General features: G+C 32.6%; 3 protein-coding genes across 3 annotated transcripts; all 3 read right to left on the reverse strand.

Annotated features, from left to right (window-relative positions):
* Positions 1 to 173: 173 nt before the first annotated feature.
* LOC114753651 (putative F-box/LRR-repeat/kelch-repeat protein At1g11620) lies at positions 174 to 1,344 on the reverse strand. Its single transcript, XM_028942351.1, has 3 exons — positions 1,080 to 1,344; positions 690 to 970; positions 174 to 284 (listed from the first exon to the last, which is right to left on the reverse strand). The coding sequence occupies exons 1-3, from the start codon at positions 1,342 to 1,344 to the stop codon at positions 174 to 176; spliced, it is 657 nt and encodes a 218-aa protein (XP_028798184.1).
* Positions 1,345 to 5,312: 3,968 nt separating this feature from the next.
* On the reverse strand, positions 5,313 to 6,539 carry LOC114753647 (putative F-box/LRR-repeat/kelch-repeat protein At1g11620). The gene has a single exon (XM_028942348.1). The coding sequence runs from the start codon at positions 6,435 to 6,437 to the stop codon at positions 5,313 to 5,315; it is 1,125 nt and encodes a 374-aa protein (XP_028798181.1). The 5' UTR covers positions 6,438 to 6,539.
* A 3,474-nt stretch (positions 6,540 to 10,013) lies between these two features.
* Positions 10,014 to 11,241, reverse strand: LOC114753648 (putative F-box/LRR-repeat/kelch-repeat protein At1g11620). The gene is made up of 3 exons (XM_028942349.1): positions 10,836 to 11,241; positions 10,390 to 10,713; positions 10,014 to 10,261 (listed from the first exon to the last, which is right to left on the reverse strand). The coding sequence occupies exons 1-3, from the start codon at positions 11,239 to 11,241 to the stop codon at positions 10,014 to 10,016; spliced, it is 978 nt and encodes a 325-aa protein (XP_028798182.1).
* Between the last annotated feature and the right edge of the window lie 1,232 nt (positions 11,242 to 12,473).

Consider the following 12,473-nt stretch of genomic DNA (forward strand, 5'->3'; position numbering starts at 1 on the left):
CAAGTCTAAAATTATATGTGCATATTGGAAGAAAACTGAACACTTGATGTCATAGATGGGTCAGATAAAGCTTGAAACATTCAGGGTTTAATATCTGCATTCATCATTTTCCTACATAACATCACTGGAGGGCATAAATCAAAAAACAATATCTCCAAAAGAGTTCGTGCAAACTAAATCTGCAATGTAAACAGTTCAGACTTAGGATCAATGCTCTTCAATGTGGATGTTGTCAATTGATACAAGGCTTTCCACATAACATGAAAATTCCAAGAAGAAACCATCTGTCAAAAGGAACAAACTTGAATTCATCATCAGCATTGATATTGTACAGAGCCAGAAGAGTTTGTATTCTATGCTTCCTGACTTCAAATTCATTTATACAGAATAATTCATTCCTCCAAATAATCATTGGATGTAATACCCAGGGAGTGAGGCTGCTAGTATATTTCTTAATCCAACTCCATCTCTCCTCAGATGGGCCAGTACCCTCGTCCATCACCCACAACTCAACGTAATATTTATGTCCAGTCCATTTGTTACAAAGCACAGCAAATTTTGTCATCATACACGGCAAGCGTTTCATGTTTAGTCGAGTCTAATGGAGGCATTGGTATTATGGTAAATATTTCTCTTGTAATGTCAAATGAAATTATTGATTCACAAACTTCTATTCCTTCTTCATTCACCTCCGTCCCAAACCAAAACATATTTCCATTGGCAGTAGCAGTGTCCGCACTAATCATAAAACCCGAAAAGTCCCCAAATCCTACTTCCCTCCACAAGCCAGCGCAAAATGAATGCACTTCCACTTTTATCACTCGATAACCACAAGCCTCATCCTCATCCTCAAACATATGAACTAACACTATCTTATAATCATTAAGAATGGGACTGAATCCCAATCCTACCCGATAAACGCTCCGAAAGTGAATAATAGTTTCAGACACACGTCTTGTCTCTCCAATAGCTGGATTCCACAACAAAAATGTGGGGGGAGTCGTAGCATACTTACCTATTTCAAGACAGAGCAAGCCATTGCTGGAACCGACGATGCTCTCTGGTAACGAGGAACTGACCGAAGGTGTTTGGCAGTTGACGGAGTTTCATATGAAAATCAAGCAAATATAATTCCCAGGGATCAACTCTGCCATTCCAATGGAAAAGAAGAGAAGGGTTTTGATGGCGGGAGTGGCGGAGATGGTCGTTGATAAAAGACGGGGTTTTCAAGAGATATTTCCAATCTTTGCGCACACACCGAAATCGGATTAAGGATTTCACCGGCAGCCGTTTGAGAATGTTCCTCATGATTTCTTCGGGAAGAAATGGTGGGTGGCCATCCATTAGTATGTACTTCACCGTGCGAAGAACTGAGATAAAGAGTGGTGAAAGCTAGGGCTTGCAGAAAAGAAGGCCTTGGGTGGAAGATCCGGAGTAATGGCGCGCGCGCGTTTATATTAAAAAGTGGGGCCCCTATCTGTCAACTAGTACTCCTCCGGTCCTTATTATAAGACCACATTTGACTTTTTATTTGGTCCTAATTATAAGACCCCAATCCATTTTGTCTCTTATATTTATGTATTTTTTTCCAAGATAATCCTTCTAATAATGATAGTTTTAACCAATATATTTAATTAGCAAAGATATTTTAGGAATGACAACACTTATTTATTATAAATAACCAATTTAACTTACTTCCTTAATCTCCTCAAATAAGTCAATTGGGTTTTATAATTAGGACCGGAGGAGTAACATGGTGCATAATAAAGGTTTTTAATTTAATCTAGATATAAAATCTCACTCCATTTTGTTATTTATATTTATCTATTTTTTTATAATAATTTTTATAATAATTGTATATATTCAATGTTCTATTAACTAACTTTTATTTATTCATTTTTCAACATAATATATACTCATTTGGTCTATTTATAAATTATTTCCAACATATTTCATACAAACTAAGAAAAACATTAAACTTCGTTAACTCTCGTTTAAAATTTAATAACTTTTTAATTTTATTCCTATTAATATGTATTATAACTTATGTAAATAAAGTCAATACAATAATAAATGAAGGGTAAAATCGTACATCCATACAAAAATTTCTCTCGATGTCTTATAAATAGAGCCAAAAAAATATTTTCTTTCTGTCTTATAAATATGATCAAATGAGTAGTTATTATAAATAACTAACTTAACAAACTTTCTTAATCTCCTTAAAATATTCAACTAACTCTTACATTAAGGATCATGGATATTACTATTATTCTTTAAAAGAAAGAGGAGTGTTTATGACAATACTTTAAGGGGAAATTGCAATTTAGGACCTTGGAATTACAAATTGTCAAGGGTCCCTATCTGCGTTTTTGTAATTCTAAGGTCCTAAATTGCAATTTTCCTATACTTTAATGGGTTTTAATAACACTAGATTTGTAAATAATAACACGTTTTTATTAAAAAAATTTATTTGAGATATAGTAATTTCAAACTTATTTTCCCTTAAAAACATTATATATAAAAAAATAGATTAATACCTAAAGCCCAAATTGATTAGATGATTTGTTCCCACCACTTAATAAATGCAAAACAATATAAGGTAATTATCAAGTTTTGAGATATATAAAATGACTATGTTCGCAAGATAGATAGATATAGATATAGATATACACACACATATATATAATGACTAAAACAGTTAAACGATAAACGAATAATAACGAATAATAATAATTATATAGCAAATGGTCATACCATCTAAATAAGTTAAAAATGTTTGTAATAATGTTGGCAGAAAAAAACTACTACCCTGGTACTTAATATAAAACTCTGTTTAACTTTTATTTTAATTTTAAATATAAAACCTCAATCTACTTTGTCTCTCATATTTATACATTTTTTTCCAAAATAACTCTTCTAATAATGATAATTTTAGTCAATACAGTTGATTAATAAAGATATTTTAGGAAAGATAACACTTATTCAGGACAAATAACTAACTCAATTTACTTCTTTAATTTCCTCAAATTAGTCAACTGGCTCTTATAATTAGGATCGGAGGTAGTATTATTTTCATAAGCACTTGTTGATTCAATCACAAGTTTAATTAAGGATGATTATATTTTTTGACCTGAGTAAGGATGATTATAACAACGTAGCGTATAACAATAATGTCAAAGGAATTACAACTTAGTGACACAATATGTTACTAGTTTCATCTCGTTTGTAACCTCAAGCCATTAGTATCTATACTTTCTAATTGAAAATAATTAAAAGGGGTGTTTGGATTATTCAAGAAGTGCTTTTAAAAAAGATTTTTTTATAAATTGAGATAAATTTTTTCATATATTTAGTTGGCACTTTTAAAATTATGATTTTATTTAAATTAAAAAAAAGGCTTATAGCAACAATTGACTAACCAATGACTACTGCCTAAACGAGTAACTACTTTTTCACAAAAACTCATAGGTTCAATTACAAGGTTAACTATAAATTACCATTAACAACATCGTGAATAACAACAATTGAATAACAAGTGATCATATCATCAAATTATGCGACCAAATGTTTTCTTGTTGCTTTTTAAAGAAAAAAGATTTAAACATATGTGGCAATTTTTTTCTTTTTTTGATAGTACATACGTGGCAATTTTAATGTGCGGGAACAGATTATAATTAGCCACAATAGCGTGGTCAAGTGATCACCATAGCATGAAATTAAAGAGATTAAAGAAGTTCCTATCAAAAAAATATTTCAATATACACGGTTAAATATAATAATTTACATAGATTAACACACACTTATGATAATAAATAAATAACTAATTTAACTAATATTTTTAATACCCCAATATTAGTTACTCCTTCCGATCCTAAATATAAAACCCATTTTGTAGTGTAATTTACATTACCAAACGGGTTTTATAATTACAACGAGAGGAGCATGTAGTTCTCATATTGAGGATATGTGATAGTATTTGGAAAACACATACCCTTGCGAGGTGGAAAACTACTTTCAAAAACCAGAAATTAAATGAAAACACAGGAAACTCAATTGATTCACTAACTCCTATATAATAAAAATCATCTCTACATTTAATGGACAAGCCCCAAATGATATATCCATATTTGAAAACCGAACAATCTGCCTTAATAGGCCTAATAAAGATACAAACATCTGATGTTCTTGATCAGTACCACCACTCAGCAACAATAATATGCTCAGAATGATCCAAAATGGTAGCTACATATATGTATTTCAATCAGAAATTCTTAAGCAAAGAAAATCTACCATGTATGTATTAATTAAGATTTAAGTTCAAGCCTCAATGTTGTTAACTGATATGAGGCTTTCCCCATAATTGAAAATTCTATTACACCTACAAGGAATAGTGAACTTCTTGAATGCATTAGTAGAGAGATCAAACAGATATGTATAAAAGACTTTATTTCCACATGTTCGTCTTCATCATCTTCAGGATGGGAGAAGGAGGCGATTTCATTCCTTCAGATAGTCGAATGGCAATGGGCTTGGCAGTATACTAGCCAGAGGTATGCCAAGGGATCAAAATACAACAAAAATAAGCCTTATCCTATTAGATGAGTCGGCTAAATGAATCGCACAACGCAATGCCATTGTTCTAACCACTTTTGAAGCAGCTTTTTCTTTTCTTTTTTTTTTTTGGTGAAAAAGAGGGGCTAAGGCCCAAAACAAAGAGATTAACTAGCTAGAGTTCTTCGCATAATGCCAATCCCAGCTTGATCTTCCAGAAAAACTTGCTAGACTTCTGCTGGAGGCACATTCCAAATGAACTTTCGTCTTTCTTGATCTTAGCTTAACGCAGCGAGCAGGCGGGCGCACCTATTCCCTTCTCTGTAAATATGCTGGATTCCAACTTGCCATTCTCTATTCAGCAACTCGTTAAAATTATTGGCTAGAACGTTGCTTCCCAAGATCCTCCGTGTTCTGTTGAGTTCCTCTACCAATTCTGCAGCATCACATTCAACAATGATCTTTCTAAAGCCCATTTGCCAGCAAATATTAAGTCCTTCATAGATCCCCCACGCTTCGGTTATATGTGCATCACACTCCTCCAGCTGGATAGCAAATCCTTGTAGTCCTTCACCTTCATTCCAGCGAATTAACCCCCTCCCTTTCCCAGGGCAGCACTTTGTAATAATGAAGCCGACCAGCAAAAAGCATTAAGGATTTAACAACCATAAATACCCAAATGAGATAAGCTACGATAGATTCATTTCCTCCAAAAGTGTTTAAATAGAGCAAATATTCAATGTAACAATCAAAATTCAGGATCAAAGCTTTTCAACGCTGTCGTGGGCAAGTAATGCAAGACCTTCCACATAATTGAAAAGCTCAATGTTGTAGGAGTTAGATCCAACAGCAAGCTTAGATCCAACAGCAAGCTTCTTAAACACACCAGCAGTGATATTGAGCAAATACAAAATTGGTGTTTGACCATCATTCTCAGTATCAAAAGGTAGGAAGACAATCTCATTCTTCCACATAGTCACTGGTTTTAACTTGGATGGACAAGGGCAACTACATCTTTCAGTCCAACTCCATTTCTTACAATCCTGCCTGGATTCACGTGTATCCTCCTCCCTCACCCACAAATGAATGGAATATTTATCCTCTCCTTTAATGCAAGCAACCACAGCAACTTTGTTCTCATAAACAATAAGCCTTTTCTCATCATAAGAGTTTAATATAGGCATTGGTATTACTGTGAACTCTTCTTTTGATAGGTCATATGAAAGTATCTGATCATAATCATTCCCACCCTGCTTCCCACCAATCCAAAACACAACTCCATTAACAGTGACATTTCTAGAACCACGAACTCTTAAGCCCTCCAAGTTCGCAACTTCAACTTCCTTCCATGACCCAGAGTTCAGTGAATAAACTTTCATTCGCTCAGGCACATAATCACGAACTTCAATTCTCACAATCTTGTAATCATTATCATTTGGACTGAACCCAAATCCGAAAAAATCAGCAATCGCATAATCAGTATTAGTTTCAAGACGCACCTTTCTGACCTTTCTAATCGCTGGGTTCCACAATAAAAGGGCATAAGAAACACCATTCTCCACGACGCAGAGCAGGCCGTTGCTGGAACCAACGATCCAAGCAAAATTCCAATTGGCCAAAGGTGATTTTTGAACTTCAAGGACTTGCATGTCGCGATCCAGAAAACCAACCTGCATTTGCGCGGACCCAGTACCGTGCCATTTGAGGAGAAGTAAATGGTTTTGATGGCTGGACTGGTGGAGCTGGTCTCGGATGAAGGATGGAGTCTTGATGAGATTTTCCCAATCTTTGCGTACGCATCGAAAGCGGATTAGGGATTTCACCGGAAGTCTTTCGAGGATGTTGATGATCATATCGTGGGGAAGAACGGCTAGGTCGGCCTCCATTATCAGCTGCTCGCTAGCCACAGGAGACGAAATCTCATTAGAGAGCGTCCGTGCGGTGATGATGGTACTGGATGCTGGTTCTCCCTTCAACTCTTCGACTGGGCTTGAAACTTGAAAGAGGCTACAAAAGCTTTTTCAAAGGCGAAGCTTTGAGTTTTAACCCTTTACGGAAAAGATAACGATCGCATATGTAAGTCATGGTTGAGAAAAAATCTGAGGAAAATCATTCAATCTGTAACATGGAAACCATTTAGCAAAGAGGGATAAACATACTCATAAGATTATGAAAATATTGCATTTTGATGCTTTTGTCATCATTTTGTGTCATTGTGTGTGTGTGCCGTCACCATTTTTTTTTATGAACTTATTTTCAAGAGAAATTGGAATGATCGCACTTTTTGTGCTTTTGATCATCCCCACCTTTCCATGTTGAGGCTGTTGGATGATGAGAAGAGGGTTAGAATTTAATGTTTTATATTCAGATTAGTCATTTATACATATATATGATCCAGTTTTATTTATTTTTAATAAAATGATCAATAATAGAAAATTAAAATGAGTTATCCAACTAAAGTTTTTTTTTTTTTGGTACAGAGTTATCCAACTAAAGTTGTTGTAAGAGTTTGAGGGGAATGCTCCAGTTTTTTTTTTTTTAAATAAGGTGTTTAAATATTCTAGAAGAATCCATTAAGGAGTACCCAATATTTGAAAGTTTTTTTTGACTCTTACATGCTCTAGAAGTTTTATTTCACAATATTTTTACCCGCCGTTAAGTTTAACTGTTAAATATGCCGGTTAAACTATATAATTTAATGATCAAACTTAATTACAGATAACAACTAAAATACTTTTGCTGTGAAAATAAACTTTTAGAACATATAAGAGTGGAAAAAAAAATGTTAAGTGCTGAGTATTCTTTTGTGTATACTTTTAAGGTATTTAAATATTTTATCCAGAAAAAAAAAAAGACATGTCTCCTGAGAAACAAAAGTCTAATGCTTGATGAGATTGTGAATATTAGTTTCTATTGTTCCACTGTACTTGGTTACTTTCTTACTCCTCCGGTCCTTATTATAAGACCCAATTTGACTTTTTATTTGGTCCTAATTATAAGACCCAATTCATTTTGTCTCTTATATTTATGCATTTTTTTCCAAGATAATCCTTTTAATAATGATAGTTTTAACCAATATACTTAATTAGTAAGGATATTTTAGGAATGACAACACTTATTTATTATAAATAACCAACTTAACTTACTTCCTTAATCTCCTCAAATAAGTCAATTGGGTCTTATAATTAGGACCGGAAGAGTATCTCGTTAGTTTAGGAAGCAACGGACAAAAGGTATGATATTTTAAAAGGAATGCAAATTATCAGATATGGGCTCATTGGCTCTTCAATCTCCCAAAGGATGCAATTTTATACGTAGGCATGTTATGACTTTAGTAAATGCTGGATACTCAACTTTAAATTTGTTTGCTATCAAAAACAATTCTGGGGTGTTTGGAACACCCCATAATTACTTTTCAAAAGTACTTTTTTACAAATCAAGACAAATTCCTTTATATTTTTATTTTGTATACTATAAAAGTACTTCTGAAACCATAATTTTATTCTTACCTAAACACTTTTTTTATTAGTAATCATTCTCATATTATCAATCAAAATTTAATTCATGTACCATACTGTTCTTTTGACAAGATAATCAAACAATCTAAGAAGTTGTGTGGGTGAAAAAAGTCTAAGAAGTATCATTCAATCTATGACATGAGAAATTGTATAGATAAGTTGTAATGAAATTCAAACCATTCAAAAATTTAATCTGAACAAATCATATTCAAAATTTTCCAATATGCAATTTTTCAAAAATAAGTTTATTTTTTTTAAAGAAATGTGAGCTGGTAACATTCAATGATCCTATAATATTATGAAAATCACATTATCACACTCAACTTGTACAATTATTACGGAATGTATAATTTAACAACATTGATATTTTGGGAAAATTTTCAGTTAAGTCCAAAAATATAAACATAATAGTAATAATAAAAAGTCCAAACAGATTTTGAAACTCCAAATCAGTCCCTCTGTCCCATAATGAAATTAAATTGTAAATTTCCATATTTTGAGTTTTCATTTTTTAGTAAAAAGAGAATTTTTTTTAACTTTTTATTATTTGTTATAAATTTTCATATGTTGAGATGTTATTTCCCCTCCGTTATTTGTTGTTCAAGCTTGTATTCCACTTATAAAGTTAACATGGTCGTTTTGCTTTCTAATTTGATCTCATTTTAGGTTTAAAAGACTCCAACGATATTTCAAAATGTTTTGGTAATTTTTTTTTCAATAGTCCCTTTTATGGGACTTAAGTGAAATTCTCCTTAATATTGTTAAATTTTTTTGCTAAACTTAGGTATCTTCTTATTGGTGGTAATTTTATTTGAGACATTATCGGATCGTAAATATGAATACCTCTCCTAATGAGGATTCGAATATTGGTTTGTCACATTGTAAGAGAATAGCCTATTCTGCTAGACCTAACATCCGCTGATATATTTTTTGAATTTTTAGTTGCATATATGTCCATTTTCTTCCAACATTTTTTGTTTCGTAATTTTGTAGTTGTGTTTCTTTCCAGTTTTTCATTTTAAGGCCGACCTATTGTTTTAGTTCATTTGGATTTTGCTTAAATCAACTCATTATAATGGGCTAGCTTTTTAAGTTATAATCATTTTACTTGTTTTTATGAAATTGTCCGCGGATTAAAAAACTGTTTTTGGAATTTTAAAATGAAGAAATTAATTAAACTTCCAAAAGACTTTAGAAGAAAGTTGGTTTAATTAATTAACTTAATTATGCTAAAATAAGTTGATTTTTTTAATTAACTTCCTAAAATACGTAAGTTTAGAAACCCTATAAGTAAAATTCCTTTAACTTACCCGACAATGGTAATATTACAGTTCAGATAACAAAATCAATTACCATCTAGTGTTTTTAAAATAAAAGCTAGATCCTGATAAAAAAAATAAAAACAAAAGCTAGATAAATAATTTCCAAATATTAAAAAAATTAATAACCACTTATTTGATGTCTTAATTTCTCTAAATTGACATATTTAATCACGCATATTAAAATTAACCCTTAAATAAGTTTCATTAGCATTTGAAATCCGTAAACTACCACAAGTATACTTTTGGTAAAACATTATAAATATTGAAAGAAAAATAAATTAAGATATTGTATTTAAAGCTAAAGTAAACCCTTATCTAGTTCTTGCATTTAAGGTTGCGGACTTTTGACCCAAAAAAAAAAAAAAAAGGTTGGGGACTTTTTTGTTGTGTCAAGCTGCTTTCATTTTTGATGTCCGGTCCTAAAATTAGTTTTCTTCATCGAATGCACTCTAAATCATCATTCTACAAAGTACTTCAACCCTAATAATGTTGGATAAAACCAAACTTAATCATTTTACAAAGGACTTCACCAACTTTAAATACATAATATAAACTATCATGGGTTCATTTCCGCAAAAAGGGCTTACATTACATACATTTCTAAGATAATTAAAATCTAGGATCAAGGTTCTCCAATGTTGATATTGCCTATTGATACAAGACTTTCCACATAATTGAAAATTTCATTTTCATAGTCATATCTAAGCTTAACATGCATCTCAAACTCATTAGCAGCGGGATTGAACATGTAAAGGGCAATTTCGTTTCCATCGTCTACATCTTCATCTTCATCATATTCACCTTCAGATTCTTCATATACTTCACATTCACCTTTAGATTTACATACAATTTCCTTCTTCCAAATAGTCACTGCTTCCAATCTTAACAAGCCACATGACCTACTTGTTATTTGTTAGTCCAACTCCATCGCTCTCTTGATGCCCCTGTACTTTGCTCCATCACCCACAATTTAAAGCAAAGACCAAAGTTTTTATCACCTTCGTTCCATTTCTCACAAAGTATGGCAAGATTATTCTCATACACAGTAAGCTTTTTCTTCATGAAAAAACTTACTGGAGGCATTGGTATCAATGTAAACACCTCATTTGCCATGTCAAATGAAACTATCAAACAATTATCCAAACTTCCATGTTCCTTGAACCCAAACCAAAACACAGCTCCATTGGCACTAACAGCTTCAGGCTTGCCAATAATTATACCCTTCAGGTTTCCAAATTCTACTTCCTTCCATGACTTTGTAGACAGTGAGAACACTTCCACTCGAATTATTCGTTCACTCTTCTTGTCAAGCACAAAACCACCTTGTAATCATTAACAATTGGACTAAACCCAAATCCTATATGGCACAATCCTCTAAAATCCTTAATAGGTCTGACCTCTCTGGTTGCTGGATTCCACAATAAAATGGAATGTAGGGATCTACTGCTACTATCATCTCCGGCCAGAAGACAGAGCAAGCCATTACTGGACCCCACTACGTATACGGACTGAAAGGAATCAATCAAAGGTGCTTTCTGCACTTCAAGTTCCCGCATGTCGCAACCCAGCACACTCAGTTGGAAATCAAAGTTTCTGCAATGACCCCATTGGAAATCAAAGTCCCTGTAACCACCCCATTGGACAAGAAGTGAAGGGTTCCGATGAGTGGAGTGGCCAAGATGATCTGCTATGAAAGACGGTGTCTTGACAAGATTTTCCCAATGTTTGCATACACATTGAAATCGGATTAGGGATTTTACCGGAAGTCTTTTGAGAATGTTGATCATGATTTCATCGGGAAGAAAGGCTCTGTCGCCTTCCATTATCAGAGGCATTACAGTCCTATCCATTGATGATGGTATCACAGAAGAAGAAATTGTTCGGAATCCACAGAGGAGATCGAAAAAACAAGGTAGGTTAAGTCAACTGGAAACCCAGCAACTTGGAGATTAAATGGACGGAAAAGTACAAAGAAATCAAAAGAAGAAATCAACCTTTGCTCCGTGCTTCAGTCTTGTCCTTAACGCAAATGCATAAACGAGAAGTGTGAACTGTGAAGAAGAAGACGGCGGAGAAGAACAGGAAATGAAATGGCCGATGAAGGCATCCTTCGCGCTTGAAAAATGACGCTCGAAGTTCTCCCCAGGGCCTAAATAGGTGATCTTCAGTTTTAAAATGCGAGTAGCGGATCAATCTCAAATCCAAATCTTTTGGCCGGAAAAAAACACAAAAAAAAAAAAAAAAAAATCTCAAATCCCAACCCTACTTTCATTGCCTTTGTTTTTTTTTTTAAAATCATCTCGGAAAAAAAAAAACCTCCCTCCAAGGAGATCCCCCCCCCGGGCCAAATTTTAAAATCTCACCTTGAGATCTCACAAATTATTAAATTTCAGTGCATTAATTTGACATTTCATAATTTCTATGTTTTTTTAATAATTCCCCCACATTTTAGTTTTTCTTGTCAACAGTTTAGTCTTTTAATTATACTATTATATAACATTTCATTTTTATCTTTAATTTTGGAAATTGTTTCTAGTCTTTTGCCCTTTACTCTCAAGTCTTAATGTCATTATTAAAAAAAGAAGCTAATATTACAATTTTAAATATTAACAAATATTTATATTACTTTATTAAATTTAATTTTACTCAAAAATACCACTTGACTTTCAAAATATTAAAAAAGTGATCTAATTACTTTTATAAAAATATTGATTATTATCTTAAAGATTTTGACACGTTAGCATAATCTGTTTATCATTTTGAAATTCAAATACTCTTCCGGCCCTTAATATAACACCCATTTAATTAATTTAATTATATTAAAAAAGTTAAGTAAGTTAGTTAATTATAAGAAATATAACATGCTTTTTCTAAAACACTATAATCATTTTTCTTAATATCCTTTCTCTCTCACATACTTGATTATAGTTGAGGAAGTATCTATAGGTTAATTTAGAAAAAATTGATAAATGTAAGAAATAGGTCTTATATTTAGAACCAAAATTAACTTAATAATTAGGTCTTATATTAAGGACAAGAAGAGTAGTATTTTTGAGTCATTTTTATTAAAAGTATCATAGGG

Source organism: Neltuma alba, unplaced genomic scaffold (assembly GCF_004799145.2).
Source record: "Neltuma alba isolate B1F8T4 unplaced genomic scaffold, ASM479914v2 tig00008047_pilon, whole genome shotgun sequence".
Classification (NCBI taxonomy): domain Eukaryota; kingdom Viridiplantae; phylum Streptophyta; class Magnoliopsida; order Fabales; family Fabaceae; genus Neltuma; species Neltuma alba.

What these genes read in the sequence shown, in the direction of transcription:
- LOC114753651 (XM_028942351.1), bottom strand. Translation starts at nt 1,344, where the DNA reads ATGGATGGCCACCCACCATTTCTTCCCGAAGAAATCATGAGGAACATT. An exon ending in TCAACTGCCAAACACCTTCG is followed by an intron (nt 971 to 1,079) that starts GTCAGTTCCTCG and finishes TGTGGAATCCAG; the next exon opens with CTATTGGAGAGACAAGACGT. An exon ending in TGTTTTGGTTTGGGACGGAG is followed by an intron (nt 285 to 689) that starts GTGAATGAAGAA and finishes TCCTTTTGACAG; the next exon opens with ATGGTTTCTTCTTGGAATTT.
- LOC114753648 (XM_028942349.1), bottom strand. Translation starts at nt 11,241, where the DNA reads ATGGATAGGACTGTAATGCCTCTGATAATGGAAGGCGACAGAGCCTTT. An exon ending in GGCCGGAGATGATAGTAGCA is followed by an intron (nt 10,714 to 10,835) that starts GTAGATCCCTAC and finishes AATGATTACAAG; the next exon opens with GTGGTTTTGTGCTTGACAAG. An exon ending in TTGTGAGAAATGGAACGAAG is followed by an intron (nt 10,262 to 10,389) that starts GTGATAAAAACT and finishes GATTGGAAGCAG; the next exon opens with TGACTATTTGGAAGAAGGAA.
- LOC114753647 (XM_028942348.1), bottom strand. Translation starts at nt 6,437, where the DNA reads ATGGAGGCCGACCTAGCCGTTCTTCCCCACGATATGATCATCAACATC.